The following is a 15,422-nucleotide window of genomic DNA, read 5'->3' as shown; positions in this document are numbered from 1 at the left end:
GATGAAAAAAGAACTGGGTCTTTGTGATTTATGTACAAACAGTAATAAGGAAAGCAAACTCAGTGCAGTNCACACACACACACACACACACACACACACACACACACACACACACACGCAGGCTCTAGAGAGTCGTTCTGTCCCAGTGTGATTTAAAAGATATAATATCACGTTCCTTCAAAAGCTTTTTCTATACCTTTAAACCCATGGAAATAAAATGATCCGGCTTCTTCTTAACATCTATCACTCATTAATTGGTCAATAACAGGTCAGACTCGAAAACACAACCGTCGACCATCGCTATGTTAAATCAGATGCTATCAGCTGTCAAATACTTATGAATTTTCAGCGTGTTTTTAATCACACAATCAGAGTAGAATCAAGTAAGTTACTGATAATTCATTAGTTGTTATAAACCACCTGCCACAAAGTGTTTTCAAGCTCAACAATTGCAGCTGGATGTACATTTGTACAAGCAAACCACCCATAAGGATATACCCGGCATACATACATCTTAACTCTATTATTCGGATAATTAGGACTGGAAAAGACAAACCTTCATACTGCAGAGACATATGAGAAACTGAGCACCATAAATCCTCATTAGCACAACAAAAAGTGTTGCTCCACGGCATGCAGTGATACATGACACTAAAGGAACAAAACAAGCAAAAAATAATATACTATGTGCTTGCACAAGTTAAAAAAAAACAAAACAAAACAAACAAACAAAAAACGTTTAGATTAAAAAGGCGGCCTTAATAACTTACAAAGAAAACCCAGTGTTACAACTAAAGACACAAAATAGTCGCTGAAATCGTATGGTTAGGAAACAAAGTTTGACGTTTCAAATTGTAGAAGGACTTTGTGTTATCCAACACGCGGTCACACTGACACAATGAACTGATCTGACATAATTTCAGTGTCTTACTTCCACAGCTGAGGCTGACCGAGGCGCTGTCCGTGGTGCTGAAGTGAGTAAGAAAAAAAGAATCACACGGAAGCTGTCAGTTCTCGAAGACTAAACGTATTTTATGTACTAGAATAACGTTATTTTTGTAACGCTTGGTACCACTACCAAGCCCACATAATTCCTTGAATTTCCGTAGTACAACTTGTTAAACACAAATCTGTAAAATATTACTAATATAATTATTAGAAGAAAAAGGAGGAGTTTAAAAAATGCCACTATCAGAGGTGCAACAAGAGCTCACATGAAATACTTTTGCTGTGAGGCGCTGCTGCTCAAAACTAAAGGATTATGTGGTCGCCTACAAAACACAAATATAACTACATCATTATTTCTAGAAAACTAACCTCTAGAGGAGAGTCAGGTTCATCCAGGATGCTCTTGTCACTCTGTATCCGCTGCATCGTCCCTGTAGAACTGGGGTCCATTATCAGCACGTTCTGACTACCGGCTCTGCCGAACTTACAGTCACTCTTTCTGGAGTCTGTCGTCCTGCACACCTCGTAATTGTACACGTGTTGGAGAGTCCCTGTCCCCAAAGTGTCTGAGTAACGTGGTGGATAATATGGAATGACAGGGAGACTGGAGTGATACAGGATGCGAGACTGTCTCCATCTGTAGATTTTCACTGATATAATAACCACCAAACACGTGATGAAGAGGAAGGAAACTACAGCCAAAGCCAAGACTAAGTAAAAAGTCAGGTTGTCATTGTACTCCTTGTCGTGTGGAAAGTCAGTGAACTCAGACAGCACTTCAGGGAAGCTGTCCGCCACCGCCACGTTAACAATGACTGTAGCTGAACGAGAGGGCTGCCCGTTGTCCTCCACTATAACACTCAGTCTTTGTTTGACAGCATCTTTATCAGTCACTTGGCGGATAGTTCTTATTTCTCCATTCTGTAAGCCCACTTCAAACAGCGCCCTGTCTGTGGCTTTCTGCAGTTTATAGGACAGCCAGGCATTCTGTCCAGAGTCCACATCAACAGCCACCACTTTAGTCACCAGATAGCCCACATCTGCTGAACGAGGCACCATTTCAGCCACCACAGAGCCACCAGTCTGCACTGGGTACAGCACCTGAGGAGGGTTGTCGTTCTGGTCCTGGATCAGTATTTTCACACTCACGTTGCTACTGAGTGGAGGGGAGCCTCCATCCTGCGCTTTGACGCGGAAGTGGAAGTCTTTGATCTGCTCATAGTCAAAAGAGCGCACTGCATGGATGACTCCACTATCAGCACTAACCGACACATATGAGGAGACTGGCACTCCGTTAACAGAGGAGTCCTCCAGTATGTAAGAAACACGGGCATTCTGGTTCCAGTCAGCGTCTCTGGCTTTCACTGTGAATATAGAGAGGCCTGGTGTATTGTTTTCTACAATGTAGGCCTCATATGAGCTCCTCTCAAAGACAGGCGCGTTATCATTCACATCAGAGATCTGTAAGGTGAGAGTGACGCTGCTGGAGAGGGAGGGCACTCCCTCATCAGAGCACGTCACTGTTATATTATATTGGGAGGCAACCTCTCTGTCTAATTCACTGTCTGTCACTAAAGTAAAGAAATTATTTGAAGTTGACGTTATTTTAAAATAAATATTTTCATCCAAAACGCAGTGGACTTTACCATTTTCATCTGAATCTGGATCCTGAACGTTCATCATTGTCAGAACTGTGCCTGGTTTAACATCCTCAGATATGCTGGATGACGTTGACATTATATTGATAGATGGTGGGTTGTCATTTGTGTCCAGCACCTCAATCATTACTTTACATACGTCTGAGTTCCCACCCACATCTGATGCTTGGACGTCTATCTCATAATGCCTAAATTTCTCATAATCAAGCTTTCCCATTAACGTCAATACGCCATTTTCTTTATCCACATGAAACAGTTCAAGTGCGCCCTCTGGAACATTAGAAATGGAATACTGAATGTGTCCGTGTGGTCCTTCATCTGCATCAGATGCACTAACTGTGGTTAGAACAGCTCCTTTTAACGCATTTTCTTTCACATTAGTCTTATATTCTGCTTGAGCACAAACAGGTGCATTATCGTTTGCGTCTAAGACAGTAATGGATATTTGCATAGTTCCAGAAAGCTGTGGGTCGCCACCATCTAAAGCAGTCAATATTAAAGACAACCGCTCCTGTTTCTCTCGGTCAAGATGCTTCTTTAAAACCATCTCAACATTTCTACTGCTGCCAATTCTATAAGGGTTTAAAATGAATGTGTCACTTGAGCTGAGAGAATAGCCCTGGAGCCCATTAATACCCACATCATCGTCAGCAGCCTTTTCGAGGACAAATTTCGATCCAATTTGAGCCGTCTCACTAATTTCAAATTTCATTTCACTGTTTTTAAAACCAGGTGAGTTGTCATTAATGTCGGTGATCTCGACAGTGACGCTGTAAAACTGCATGGGATTCTCCAAAATGATCTGAAAATCAAGAGCACAGGGCGTCGTCTGCCCGCAGAGCGCCTCTCTGTCTATCCGCTCTTTGATAACAAGGACTCCTCTTTCTTTATTCAGCTCGATGTATTCTGTACTTTCTCCGGTATATATACGAGCCTTCCCTGATTTCAGCCGCTTCACATCTAAACCTAAATCCTGTGCTATGTTACCGACCAAAGATCCTTTCGCCATTTCCTCAGGAATGGAGTAGCTGACCTGCCCAACGGCCGAGTTTAGAGAGGCAACCCAGATAAACAGCAGCAGTCCTACTTGCCGTGGCATTGTTCTGTTCGACATCCTCCAGTCCACAAAGAATGCGATAACAAATACGTTATCCAGTCAAAGGATTTTAGACACAAATGTCAGTAAATCAATCCAGAATCCACAGTCCCAGGAAGGCTGATAATCCGCGTGTATCTCCGTGTTTGATTATCTCCCTCTTCTGAAACGTGCCGTCACATCGTCTCTTTCTCTGTAACATTTCGAGATGATGGGGGAGGTACAGCTGCAATGAGCTGTGACATCTCAGCACACTGGTCAACAGCGTCCCTGTGAGTTGGATGCACTGAACTACACATCACACAGAGTTTCCTCATTTTTATGGCGTTGATCATTTTATGTTCAAATATGTTAATAATGCTGCGAGTTAATTACGAAGCAAATTATAAATATTAGAACAAATGATTAAGTGAAATGTAACACACACACACACACACACACAGCGAGAGAGAGAGAGAGAGAGAGTCAGTCACCTGGTCCTGAGGCTCACCTCCTCTAACAGCACAAGGCCTCAGGACAACCCTCACACAATCCAGCCCAACCACATTATAGCTAAAGAAGAAGAAAACTACATCAACTATTAGACAACTACCACATGAACCCAAAACAAACTTCAATGCTATTTGGCCTTAAACAGACGGTTCATGATGGCAAACTATGTGACCTCTGTGACAGATCAGAAACCAAGAAAGATACTGACTATGTACAGACTTAGTGATCACAGCCTGGACATAGAGACCTGCAGACACAGGCAGACCTGGCTGCCCAGAGAAGACAGATTGTGTCAGCTCTGTCTTCAGAGACAGGTGGAGACAGAGCAACACTTCCTGCTATAATGCAGCACATATGAAGACATGAGAACAAAGTTTTTTTTACAGAAATTAAATGTAAAGTCCATGATTTTGATTCACTCTCTGACCAGACTAAAATGCAACATACTTGGAGAAAGTAGTGTCAGCGCCATAGATGCAGCAAGATATGTCAGTGCATGTCGCAACCTAAGAGACAACCAACACAACAACATGTAGTTCATCTCATCAAAGATCACACTATGCCTTTTTATTTACGTCTTCACTTAGTGCGTTTTTTCTTTAAAATTTATGTCTATGCATTTGTAATAATGTATTGTTGTTAATTGTTTTTTGAAGTTTTACTGTCTTAAACTATAATTGTACGTTGGCAACACATAAGAAATGTCATGCAACTAGAGCTAATTGTATTGAATTGAGAACCAGCTTTATGACCACACAGAAGGAAACAGATTGAAAAGGGGAAGATAAAGCAAAACCTCAACAAAGTGTCAGCTGTCCGTGGTGCTGACACTGACAAGAAGGACAGAGGCAAGAAAACAGAATATTTAAAACTTATAGTGTAAAAGTATGTATGCGACGTTAAGTTAGATGGAATGAGAATATTTATAAATGTTCAGTTTATGGAGTACGTGAGTACTGGTATTAACGATGCTGCAAAACCCAATGCTTTAACCATATGCAGGTCTAAACAAAAGTAAATATTTTAAACCTGCCACTCTGATTTGAATTCCCAAAATACCAAATACTCATAACTGACGTGACCAACAAAAGCATTTGATTAATAATCTGGTGATATTTTTTTATTTTTTTTTTTTGGTTGACAGCAAATAGCAAAGAGTAAAACTAACACTGACTTGCAGATTCATAAAACTTTATAACAAGACAAAGCCAACCTCTAGAGGAGAGTCAGGTTCATCCAGGATGCTCGTGTCACTCTGTATCCGCTGCATCGTCCCTGTAGAACTGGGGTCCATTATCAGCACGTTCTGACTACCAGCTCTGCCCAACTTACAGTCACTCTTTCTGGAGTCTGTCGTCCTGCACACCTCGTAATTGTACACATGTTGGAGAGTCCCTGTCCCCAAAGTGTCTGAGTAACGTGGTGGATAATATGGAATGACAGGGAGACTGGAGTGATACAGGATGCGAGACTGTCTCCATCTGTAGATTTTCACTGATATAATAACCACCAAACACGTGATGAAGAGGAAGGAAACTACAGCCAAAGCCAAGACTAAGTAAAAAGTCAGGTTGTCATTGTACTCCTTGTCGTGTGGAAAGTCAGTGAACTCAGACAGCACTTCAGGGAAGCTGTCCGCCACCGCCACGTTAACAATGACTGTAGCTGAACGAGAGGGCTGCCCGTTGTCCTCCACTATAACACTCAGTCTTTGTTTGACAGCATCTTTATCAGTCACTTGGCGGATAGTTCTTATTTCTCCATTCTGTAAGCCCACTTCAAACAGCGCCCTGTCTGTGGCTTTCTGCAGTTTATAGGACAGCCAGGCATTCTGTCCAGAGTCCACATCAACAGCCACCACTTTAGTCACCAGATAGCCCACATCTGCTGAACGAGGCACCATTTCAGCCACCACAGAGCCACCAGTCTGCACTGGGTACAGCACCTGAGGAGGGTTGTCGTTCTGGTCCTGGATCAGTATTTTCACAGTTACGTTGCTGCTGAGTGGAGGGGAGCCTCCATCCTGAGCTCTGACAGTGAATACGAGCTGCTTGATCTGTTCATAATCAAAAGAGCGCACTGCATGTAGAAGTCCAGTTTCAGAGTTTATGGAGACATAAGAAGAAACTGGGCTGCCACTGACCTGCGTGTCCTCTAGAAAATATGAGATTCTCGCATTTTGATTCCAGTCAGAATCTTGTGCACTCACGCTGAATATTGACATCCCAGGGACATTATTTTCAATGATATAGGCAGAATAATTTGGTTCATTAAAGAGCGGAGCATTGTCATTTACATCAGATATTTTCAGGTGTAAAGTTGTTTCAGTAGAGAGTGGGGGTGACCCTGAATCAGTTGCAGTTATGGTTATGTTATATTCTGGTTTTGTTTCACGATCAAAAGGTACATCTGAGAGCAAACTGTAATAATTAGTCAAAGAAGACTGGATTTTAAAAGGGAGGTGAGAATCTATTGAGCACTTTATCTGTCCATTTCTTTCAGAGTCTGCATCTTTAACATTAAAAACAGCTATAGTCGTGCCTGGAGGGACATCCTCTGAAATCAGACTGGAGAAAGACATTATATTTATAACTGGAGCATTATCATTTATGTCACTGACCTCAATGACAACTTTGGTTGCGTCACTCAGTCCACCTTGGTCTTTGGCGATCACTCTTATTTCATATTTTTTGTCTTTTTCGAAATCAATATTATCAGCCACAGTTATTTTGCCAGATAAACTATCAATTCCAAAAAGTTCACCAGACTTCCCATTTACATTAGAAAAGCTATATGTGACCAAGCCGTTAGACCCACTGTCTGCATCTGAAGCATTCACAGTTGAAATATATGTACCGACGGGTGCATTTTCTGTCACAGTAGCAGTGTACAGTGATTGATTAAATACAGGACGATTATCATTGACATCAATAACTGTAATTTTTATATCCACTGTACCAGATCGCTGTGGAGTTCCTCCGTCTACCGCAATCAGCTTTAAAGAGAGGTGTGGATTCAGCTCTCTGTCTAACGGCTTCTGTAAAATCATCACAGCGAGCTTGATCCCATCAGCGTTAGAGTGTTGCTTCAAAACGAAATTAGCATTCGGGGATAAAATATAATTTTGCAAAGTGTTAATCCCTGCATCGGGGTCATAGGCGCTCTCCAAGTCGAAATGAGAGCCTATTGTTGCAGATTCGCTTATTTCTAGATTGATGACATCATTTTTGAAGGTTGGCGCATGGTCATTAACGTCTAATATTTCTACTGTCACCCTGTGCAGTTCAATTGGGTTTTCCAAAATCACCTCAAAGCTGAAGCTACACGGTGTTACGTCTCCACAAAGCTCCTCTCGGTCAATTCTCTCATTCACGACTAGAATCCCTTTGTCTGTTTTTAGCTCAGTATACTGGTTGTTTTCTCCGGTCACGATACGGGCCCGCCCAGAACGGAGCCTCCTCAGATCTAAACCAAGATCCTGCGCTACATTACCGATAAGAGAGCCTTTCTTCATCTCCTCTGGGATTGAATACCGGATCTGACCGTTGATAGTGGAGATCATGAAGACAAAAATGAGCAGTTGCCATGTAAGTGTCCAACACATCAGCCATTTTCCGCATCGGTGCTGGCGTATCCCCATGTCGTTAGGAGTAAAATCCCGAATGAAACTGCAAATTATAATCCAACAGCCACACACCTAGACGCAAACTACAGTCCAGTTCAACAGTGTTGCATTCCTCTGGAGCAGAATTGTTCGGTAATTATCAAACAAAAAGTGTTCTTTCAAAGCGACTGTGTTTCCGTCGAACGCCTCTTTGTATGAAAGACTGTGTTTCTCCCTCTTCTCTTTCTCTCCTCCTCTCTCCTGACAGTCCTAACAACATCAGACTCTGTTTCACTGATCAACAGCGTCCCTTAGAGTCCAAACGGAGAAAAGAACCGGATCAGATGCATTTAGAATAAAAGGAAAATGTTTTCCAAGCAATCTAATGTAAAAACTGACAGCAATATAAAATAACATAAAATGACAAATTAAAATAAAATGAGATAAATAATAGATTGGATATCTCAGCCCAAGATGTAAAATCAGATCACACACTTCACACATAATCAAACCACAGACAGAACGCCAGCGAGTAAACCAGTCATAATGTGTGGAGCTGTCCAACACTGCAGTTCTGAAACTATGAAAAGCGGTTGATAGTTTAAAGATTAAATCCTGCCTATGGTTAGAAAGTAATATATAAAGAGGTAAAAGAAGAACGTCAACTACAACAGAAAATGAGCTCATCAGACCTCTAGGGAAGATTCAGCAAAAAGTTATCAGTCGGTTTTCACACAAAGCACAACTTCATGAAAGTAATGTGTGTGTGGAAAAATGATAATGCATATCATTGTTTCAGAATCTAGATGATATCTTTATGAAGGTTTGAAAATGAATGCAGAAAAAGTGGTTAAAAGTGTGACACTGTCCATGGTCCTGAAAATGAGGGTCTCGCGCGCAACAGTTTACTATCGATTTTACTAAACACAGAGGGAACATTAAAGGTACAGAGACGGAGCGATGTTATTTAACTAACCTCTAGAGGAGAGTCAGGTTCATCCAGGATGCTCTTGTCACTCTGTATCCGCTGCATCGTCCCTGTAGAACTGGGGTCCATTATCAGCACGTTCTGACTACCGGCTCTGCCGAACTTACAGTCACTCTTTCTGGAGTCTGTCGTCCTGCACACCTCGTAATTGTACACGTGTTGGAGAGTCCCTGTCCCCAAAGTGTCTGAGTAACGTGGTGGATAATATGGAATGACAGGGAGACTGGAGTGATACAGGATGCGAGACTGTCTCCATCTGTAGATTTTCACTGATATAATAACCACCAAACACGTGATGAAGAGGAAGGAAACTACAGCCAAAGCCAAGACTAAGTAAAAAGTCAGGTTGTCATTGTACTCCTTGTCGTGTGGAAAGTCAGTGAACTCAGACAGCACTTCAGGGAAGCTGTCCGCCACCGCCACGTTAACAATGACTGTAGCTGAACGAGAGGGCTGCCCGTTGTCCTCCACTATAACACTCAGTCTTTGTTTGACAGCATCTTTATCAGTCACTTGGCGGATAGTTCTTATTTCTCCATTCTGTAAGCCCACTTCAAACAGCGCCCTGTCTGTGGCTTTCTGCAGTTTATAGGACAGCCAGGCATTCTGTCCAGAGTCCACATCAACAGCCACCACTTTAGTCACCAGATAGCCCACATCTGCTGAACGAGGCACCATTTCAGCCACCACAGAGCCACCAGTCTGCACTGGGTACAGCACCTGAGGAGGGTTGTCGTTCTGGTCCTGGATCAGTATTTTCACACTCACATTGCCACTGAGTGGAGGGGAGCCTCCATCCTGCGCTTTGACTGCAAGCTGAAGTTCTTTAATCTGTTCATAGTCAAACGACCTCACTGCATGAATAGCACCAGTTTCAGCGTTTATGGAGACGTAAGAGGAGGTTGGACTTCCATTAATCTGAGTTTCTTCGAGAAAATACGATATTCTAGCGTTTTGATTCCAGTCAATATCCTTGGCTTTGACGGAAAATATGGATACACCAGGGGCATTATTTTCTGTAATGTGAGCGACGTAGCTAATTTTACTAAATACTGGGGCATTGTCATTCACATCAGATATTCTCAGACGTAATATTGTTGTGCTTGACAAGGGTGGCGATCCCGAATCGGTGGCCCTTACAGTTATGTTATACTCCGGTATGACTTCTCTGTCAAAAGCTGAGTTTGTTAGTAATGCATAATAATTAGTTAATGTTGATTTGATTTTAAATGGGAGTCTACTGTCTGTTGTACAGACAATTTGACCATTTTGCTCTGAGTCTGCGTCAATCACATTAATTATTGCCACTGTGGTGCCCGAGGCAGAATCCTCCGGCACAGGGCTGGAGAATGACATCACATTTATGACAGGTGCATTATCATTGACGTCTACAATCTCAATTAGCGCCTTACTTGAATCGGTGAGACGTCCCTGGTCCATAGCTTCAATCATAATTTCATATTTTCTATCTTTTTCATAATCTACTTGACCGGCAAGTGTTATGATCCCTGTCACTTCGTCTAAATGAAATATGTCATCCAGCTGCTCTTTCATGTTTGAAAATCGATATGTGACGACACCGTTTGATTCACTGTCTGCATCAGTTGCGTTCACTGTCATAATATAGGTGCCTTTTAATGCATTCTCAGAGACAGTAGCTCTGTAAAGAGACTGGTTAAAAATGGGAGGATTATCATTAGCATCAAGCACTGTAATATCTATATTTACTGTACCAGATCTCGGGGGAGTTCCACCGTCAACAGCGATGAGTTTCAGTAATATCCGTGGCTCGCTTTCTCTGTCTAACGGTTTTTGTAAAATCATCTCAGCATATTTTCTGCCATCTGGACTGGAATGCTGCTTCAAACCAAAAATGCCATCTGTAGTCAGTATGTATTTCTGTAGACCGTTATTACCTACATCTGCGTCTTCAGCACTGGGTAACAGAAAGCGTGATCCCAGTGTGGTGGATTCGCTTATTTCAAATTTATTTTCATCTTTCGTAAACGTCGGGGAATTGTCATTTATATCAGTTATTTCCACCGTTATTCGGTGTAGCTCCATGGGATTTTCTAAAATCACCTCAAAGCTGAAGCTACACGGTGTTACGTCTCCACAAAGCTGCTCTCGGTCTATTCTCTCATTCACGACTAAAACGCCTTTGTCTGTCTTCAGCTCGGTGTAATGGATGCTTTGTCTAGTCACGATACGGGCACGGCCAGATCGGAGCCGTTGCACATCCAGACCAAGATCCTGAGCCACGTTACCGATGAGAGATCCCTTTTTGAGCTCCTCCGGAATTGTATACCTGATTTGGCCAGATACGATGTGACTCAGACACCAAAGAAACAGCAGAAACGGCCATATTGACCTGTAATACACACGCCATTTTTGCCAAGGAGATTTTTCAAACGCCATAGCATCAAAAGGAAAAGGTGATACCTACAGCCTGCTGCATGTAATCCACAGAAAACAAAGCAGCTGATCAAGTAATCCTTTGATTTTGAAGTCCTCGCTGATAATGAAATCGCGGTCGTCGTCCTGCTTATGAAGCACAGCCTCTCCCCTCTCCAGGCTAAAAGGAAAAATGAGGGCTCTGCCTCCACTGAGTCAACTCTGAACACTTGTTTTACTGATCAACAGCGTCCCTTACTGTCCAAAGCATGAATATCATGAACACAGGAAAGAAAGAGGAAGAGGAAAAAAAAACATTTTTCCAAGAACTTTGGTGTAAAGGAGTTACAATTGTAGATGAGAACGGCATCATTGTACTCTATTCATAGAGTACAGGAAATCCAAAACCATGTCTAGTTTGTGTATTATTATCATTATCATTATTACTCTTATTATTATCATTATCATTATTTTTACTACTACTGCTCTTACTCAAACCTTAGTCTCCCTGAATCTGCCTGAACTTACATTGAACCATATAGCAAGTATGAAAATGTATCTGTAACAGTTCTGATAAACGCTGACATTAAGTACACACACTTTAAGTCAACTGCAAGTTTATGCGGGTGAATTGAGCAGCAACTCACACAGAACAGTTCACCTCCAGTCAGTGGAGCTGTCCATGAGTTGTGGTTCTGAAAATGCCTCATGAGTTACCAATATAAGTGAAACCAAAGGTCACCCACTCTGTAGTATGACCCCTGAGAAAGCACAAACAATTGGAGAAGGTCAATATGTCAAAGGCCTCACCTCTAGAGGAGAGTCAGGTTCATCCAGGATGCTCTTGTCACTCTGTATCCGCTGCATCGTCCCTGTAGAACTGGGGTCCATTATCAGCACGTTCTGACTACCGGCTCTGCCGAACTTACAGTCACTCTTTCTGGAGTCTGTCGTCCTGCACACCTCATAATTGTACACGTGTTGGAGAGTCCCTGTCCCCAAAGTGTCTGAGTAACGTGGTGGATAATATGGAATGACAGGGAGACTGGAGTGATACAGGATGCGAGACTGTCTCCATCTGTAGATTTTCACTGATATAATAACCACCAAACACGTGATGAAGAGGAAGGAAACTACAGCCAAAGCCAAGACTAAGTAAAAAGTCAGGTTGTCATTGTACTCCTTGTCGTGTGGAAAGTCAGTGAACTCAGACAGCACTTCAGGGAAGCTGTCCGCCACCGCCACGTTAACAATGACTGTAGCTGAACGAGAGGGCTGCCCGTTGTCCTCCACTATAACACTCAGTCTTTGTTTGACAGCATCTTTATCAGTCACTTGGCGGATAGTTCTTATTTCTCCATTCTGTAAGCCCACTTCAAACAGCGCCCTGTCTGTGGCTTTCTGCAGTTTATAGGACAGCCAGGCATTCTGTCCAGAGTCCACATCAACAGCCACCACTTTAGTCACCAGATAGCCCACATCTGCTGAACGAGGCACCATTTCAGCCACCACAGAGCCACCAGTCTGCACTGGGTACAGCACCTGAGGAGGGTTGTCGTTCTGATCACGAATATTTAATTTAACTGTGGTATTGCTGCTTAAAGGCGGGGAGCCTCCATCCTGCCCTTTAACAAAAATATTTAGAGTTTTAATTTGTTCATAATCAAATGACCTAACTGCCTGTATAACTCCAGTTTCTGCGTTAACAGATAAGTAAGTGGATATGGGGTTTCCGTTTAACTCAGTATCTATAAGCAGGTAAGACACTCGTGCGTTTTGCCCTGAATCAGAGTCGTGTGCTTTCACGGAAAACACAGATAAGCCTGGGGAGTTATTCTCCATTATATTAGCTTCATAATAACTCTGTTCAAATATGGGAGCATTATCATTGACGTCAGATACACGAAGTGCTATTGTCTTGTTAGTCGACAGTGGTGGGCTACCTTCATCCACAGCCGTGAAAGTGATATTGTAATCAGGATTACGCTCCCTGTCAAGAACACCGTTTGTTACCAGAGTGTAATAATTCTTTAGAGATGAGTGAATTGCAAACGGGATATTACCGTTAACTGAGCAGTCTACTTTGCCATTTTTGCCTGAATCTACGTCTTTCACGTTAATGATAGCCACTGTAGTTCCAATGGGAGAATCTTCAGCGATAGCATTTGAAAACGAGGTTAATGTTATGACAGGTGCATTGTCGTTTACATCCGTCACCTCAATTATCACGTTTGTTGATGTGCTTTGTCCGCCTTGATCTTTTGCCTGTACACCAATCTCATATATTTTATTCTCTTCATAATCAATCATACCGTTTACAGTTAGGTCGCCGCTGTTTTCATCCAGATGGAATAGCTCAGCAACATTACTAGACATGCGATTAAAGTGGTATGTGACACGGCCGTTCATCCCTTCGTCTGCATCTGTTGCGCTCAATCTCACCACTAAGGTTCCTTTTGGAACATTTTCTTTAACAGACGCCTTGAATATTGATTGCGTAAAAACTGGAGCGTTGTCGTTAGTGTCTCTGACAGTTACATGTATTTTAAGTGCCCCTGATCTCTGTGGGTCACCACCGTCCACAGCAGTTAGCGTGAGAAGCATCTTTTCCTCCTTCTCGCGGTCTAATGCATTAGAAAGATACAGCTGTGCATATTTATGACCATTTGGGCTGGACAAGACCTTAATATTAAAATGTGTTGTTGGGTGTAATGTATAGCCGTGTAAAGCGTTGATGCCAACATCAGGGTCAGTAGCACTCTCTTGTAATATTTCGGTCCCTGGGAGAGCAGATTCTAGTATTTCTACATGCACTTCTTTCTCATGAAACACAGGCGCATTATCATTAACATCCAAAACCTCCACTACAACGCTGTGTAGCTGCATTGGATTCATCGTAATCATTTCAAAATTCAAGCTACAGGGCGCTGTCTGCCCGCAGAGCTGCTCTCTATCTATCCTTTCCCCCACGACAAGAATCCCTTTGTCTGCATCCAGCCTGATATACTCGCTGCTATCGCTGCTAACAATCCGGGCACTGCCTGATATCAGTCTTTTAGCGTCGATGCCTAAATCTTCAGCCACGTTTCCTACAAAGGAGCCCTTTCTCATCTCCTCTGGGACAGAGTAGCGGATCTGGCAGACCGTCGCGTCAATAAGAAAAACAAGGATGAAGGCCCGTACTTGCCATGTACCCGTGGGCTCACCGCTGATAAAAGCCATATCGAAGCAATTCACCAGACTCCACAGGAAAATATGTTTCAAAAAGCCGACTTATTAGCTCGTATCATCCTTCTGTCGATGTCTTTATAATCCACAGTGTAAAAACGATAACAGTCCAAAAAAATCAGCGGTGAAAATGAAGACCGAGCGTCCTGCTCTCCGTGGTACACTAAAGGAAATACTGGAGGTGTAGCTGCTTTTCAAAAGCTTCTCATGTTCACTAAAGATCAACAGCGGCCCTTAGAGTCCGACATTAAAATAACAAGTGCTGTCACTAAAAAGGGGGAAACACTTCTCTGTCAAAAACAGCTGAGATATCGTAGCAGCGAGTTTGTGTTGCACACAGGTGAGGATTAACTCAGTGTGTGCATTTAGATTTCATACTGAGACTGTTAATAAGATAAATAAGATGTAGTTTACAAGGGCTTTAAGTGACAGGAAGAAATGATGCAGGAGAGAAAAATGCAGTAAAGTCAGGAGCCATTAACTGGAAAACTTTCTTGACGAACAGTCTCATTTGTTGTCTCCCTCCACCCACACAGAAATATTGTCTAATCTTAACAATCCCAAAACATCCCATGAAGTTCAGACATCACATGTATAACGGTTTCAGAGAGGGACTTTTAGGGAGTGCTTTTCCTAACTGACTCTTTTATCACTTCAATTAACTGGCTCAACTCTGAGAGGAGCTGTCCATCACCGCTGGTACTGGAGATGCCAACAAATTAGAAAGTGAGTAGAGCTATCAAGCCAAAAAAAATCTGTAATCTAAAAACACGCTATAATACATGTATTGCAATTTTGTGAATAATGATTGACCTATTAACCCACCTCCAGAGGAGAGTTTGGTTCAGAGTCAGCAAAAGTTATCAGTCGGTTTTCACACGCAGTGCAACTTCATGAAAGTAATGTGTGTGTGTGTGTGTGTGTGTGTGTGTGTGTGTGTGTGTGTGTGTGTGTGTGTGAAAAATGGAAAAGCATATCATTGTTTCAGAATCTAGATGATATTATTATGACGGT

The 15,422-nt window shown here is 42.4% G+C and overlaps 3 protein-coding genes across 25 annotated transcripts in view; all 3 read right to left on the bottom strand.

The window, feature by feature from the left end:
• The window catches only part of LOC126388510 (protocadherin gamma-C5-like), a 329,671-nt gene that overhangs the window by 119,184 nt on the left and 195,065 nt on the right, over positions 1-15,422 (bottom strand). Inside the window, exon 1 of one of the 23 annotated variants that reach the window (XM_050041648.1) lies at positions 8,775-11,542. The exons of 19 other annotated variants lie outside the window; for them this stretch is intronic. In XM_050041648.1, coding sequence (XP_049897605.1) covers positions 8,775-11,204 — 2,430 coding nt within the window. In that variant the 5' untranslated portion in view covers positions 11,205-11,542. Of the gene's footprint in view, positions 1-1,317; positions 3,822-8,774; positions 11,543-15,422 lie in introns of those variants that run through there. 3 more of the 23 variants (XM_050041637.1, XM_050041654.1, XM_050041673.1) reach the window with 3 other exon arrangements.
• LOC126388524 (protocadherin gamma-A11-like) lies at positions 4,971-8,079 on the bottom strand. Its single transcript, XM_050041699.1, has one exon. It carries the CDS (start codon positions 7,832-7,834, stop codon positions 5,387-5,389), a length of 2,448 nt encoding a protein of 815 aa, XP_049897656.1. The 5' UTR covers positions 7,835-8,079; the 3' UTR covers positions 4,971-5,386.
• LOC126388572 (protocadherin gamma-A5-like) lies at positions 11,970-14,551 on the bottom strand. Its single transcript, XM_050041769.1, has one exon. The coding sequence runs from the start codon at positions 14,400-14,402 to the stop codon at positions 11,970-11,972; it is 2,433 nt and encodes an 810-aa protein (XP_049897726.1). The 5' UTR covers positions 14,403-14,551.

This window comes from Epinephelus moara, chromosome 4, assembly GCF_006386435.1.
Source record: "Epinephelus moara isolate mb chromosome 4, YSFRI_EMoa_1.0, whole genome shotgun sequence".
NCBI lineage: Eukaryota > Metazoa > Chordata > Actinopteri > Perciformes > Serranidae > Epinephelus > Epinephelus moara.
Note: the sequence above shows the minus strand (reverse complement) of the source record. Positions and strands in the feature narration are given on the sequence as shown.

Bases quoted from the DNA above. Each gene is read 5' to 3' on its own strand.
- LOC126388524 (XM_050041699.1), bottom strand. From the start codon at position 7,834: ATGGGGATACGCCAGCACCGATGCGGAAAATGGCTGATGTGTTGGACA.
- LOC126388572 (XM_050041769.1), bottom strand. From the start codon at position 14,402: ATGGCTTTTATCAGCGGTGAGCCCACGGGTACATGGCAAGTACGGGCC.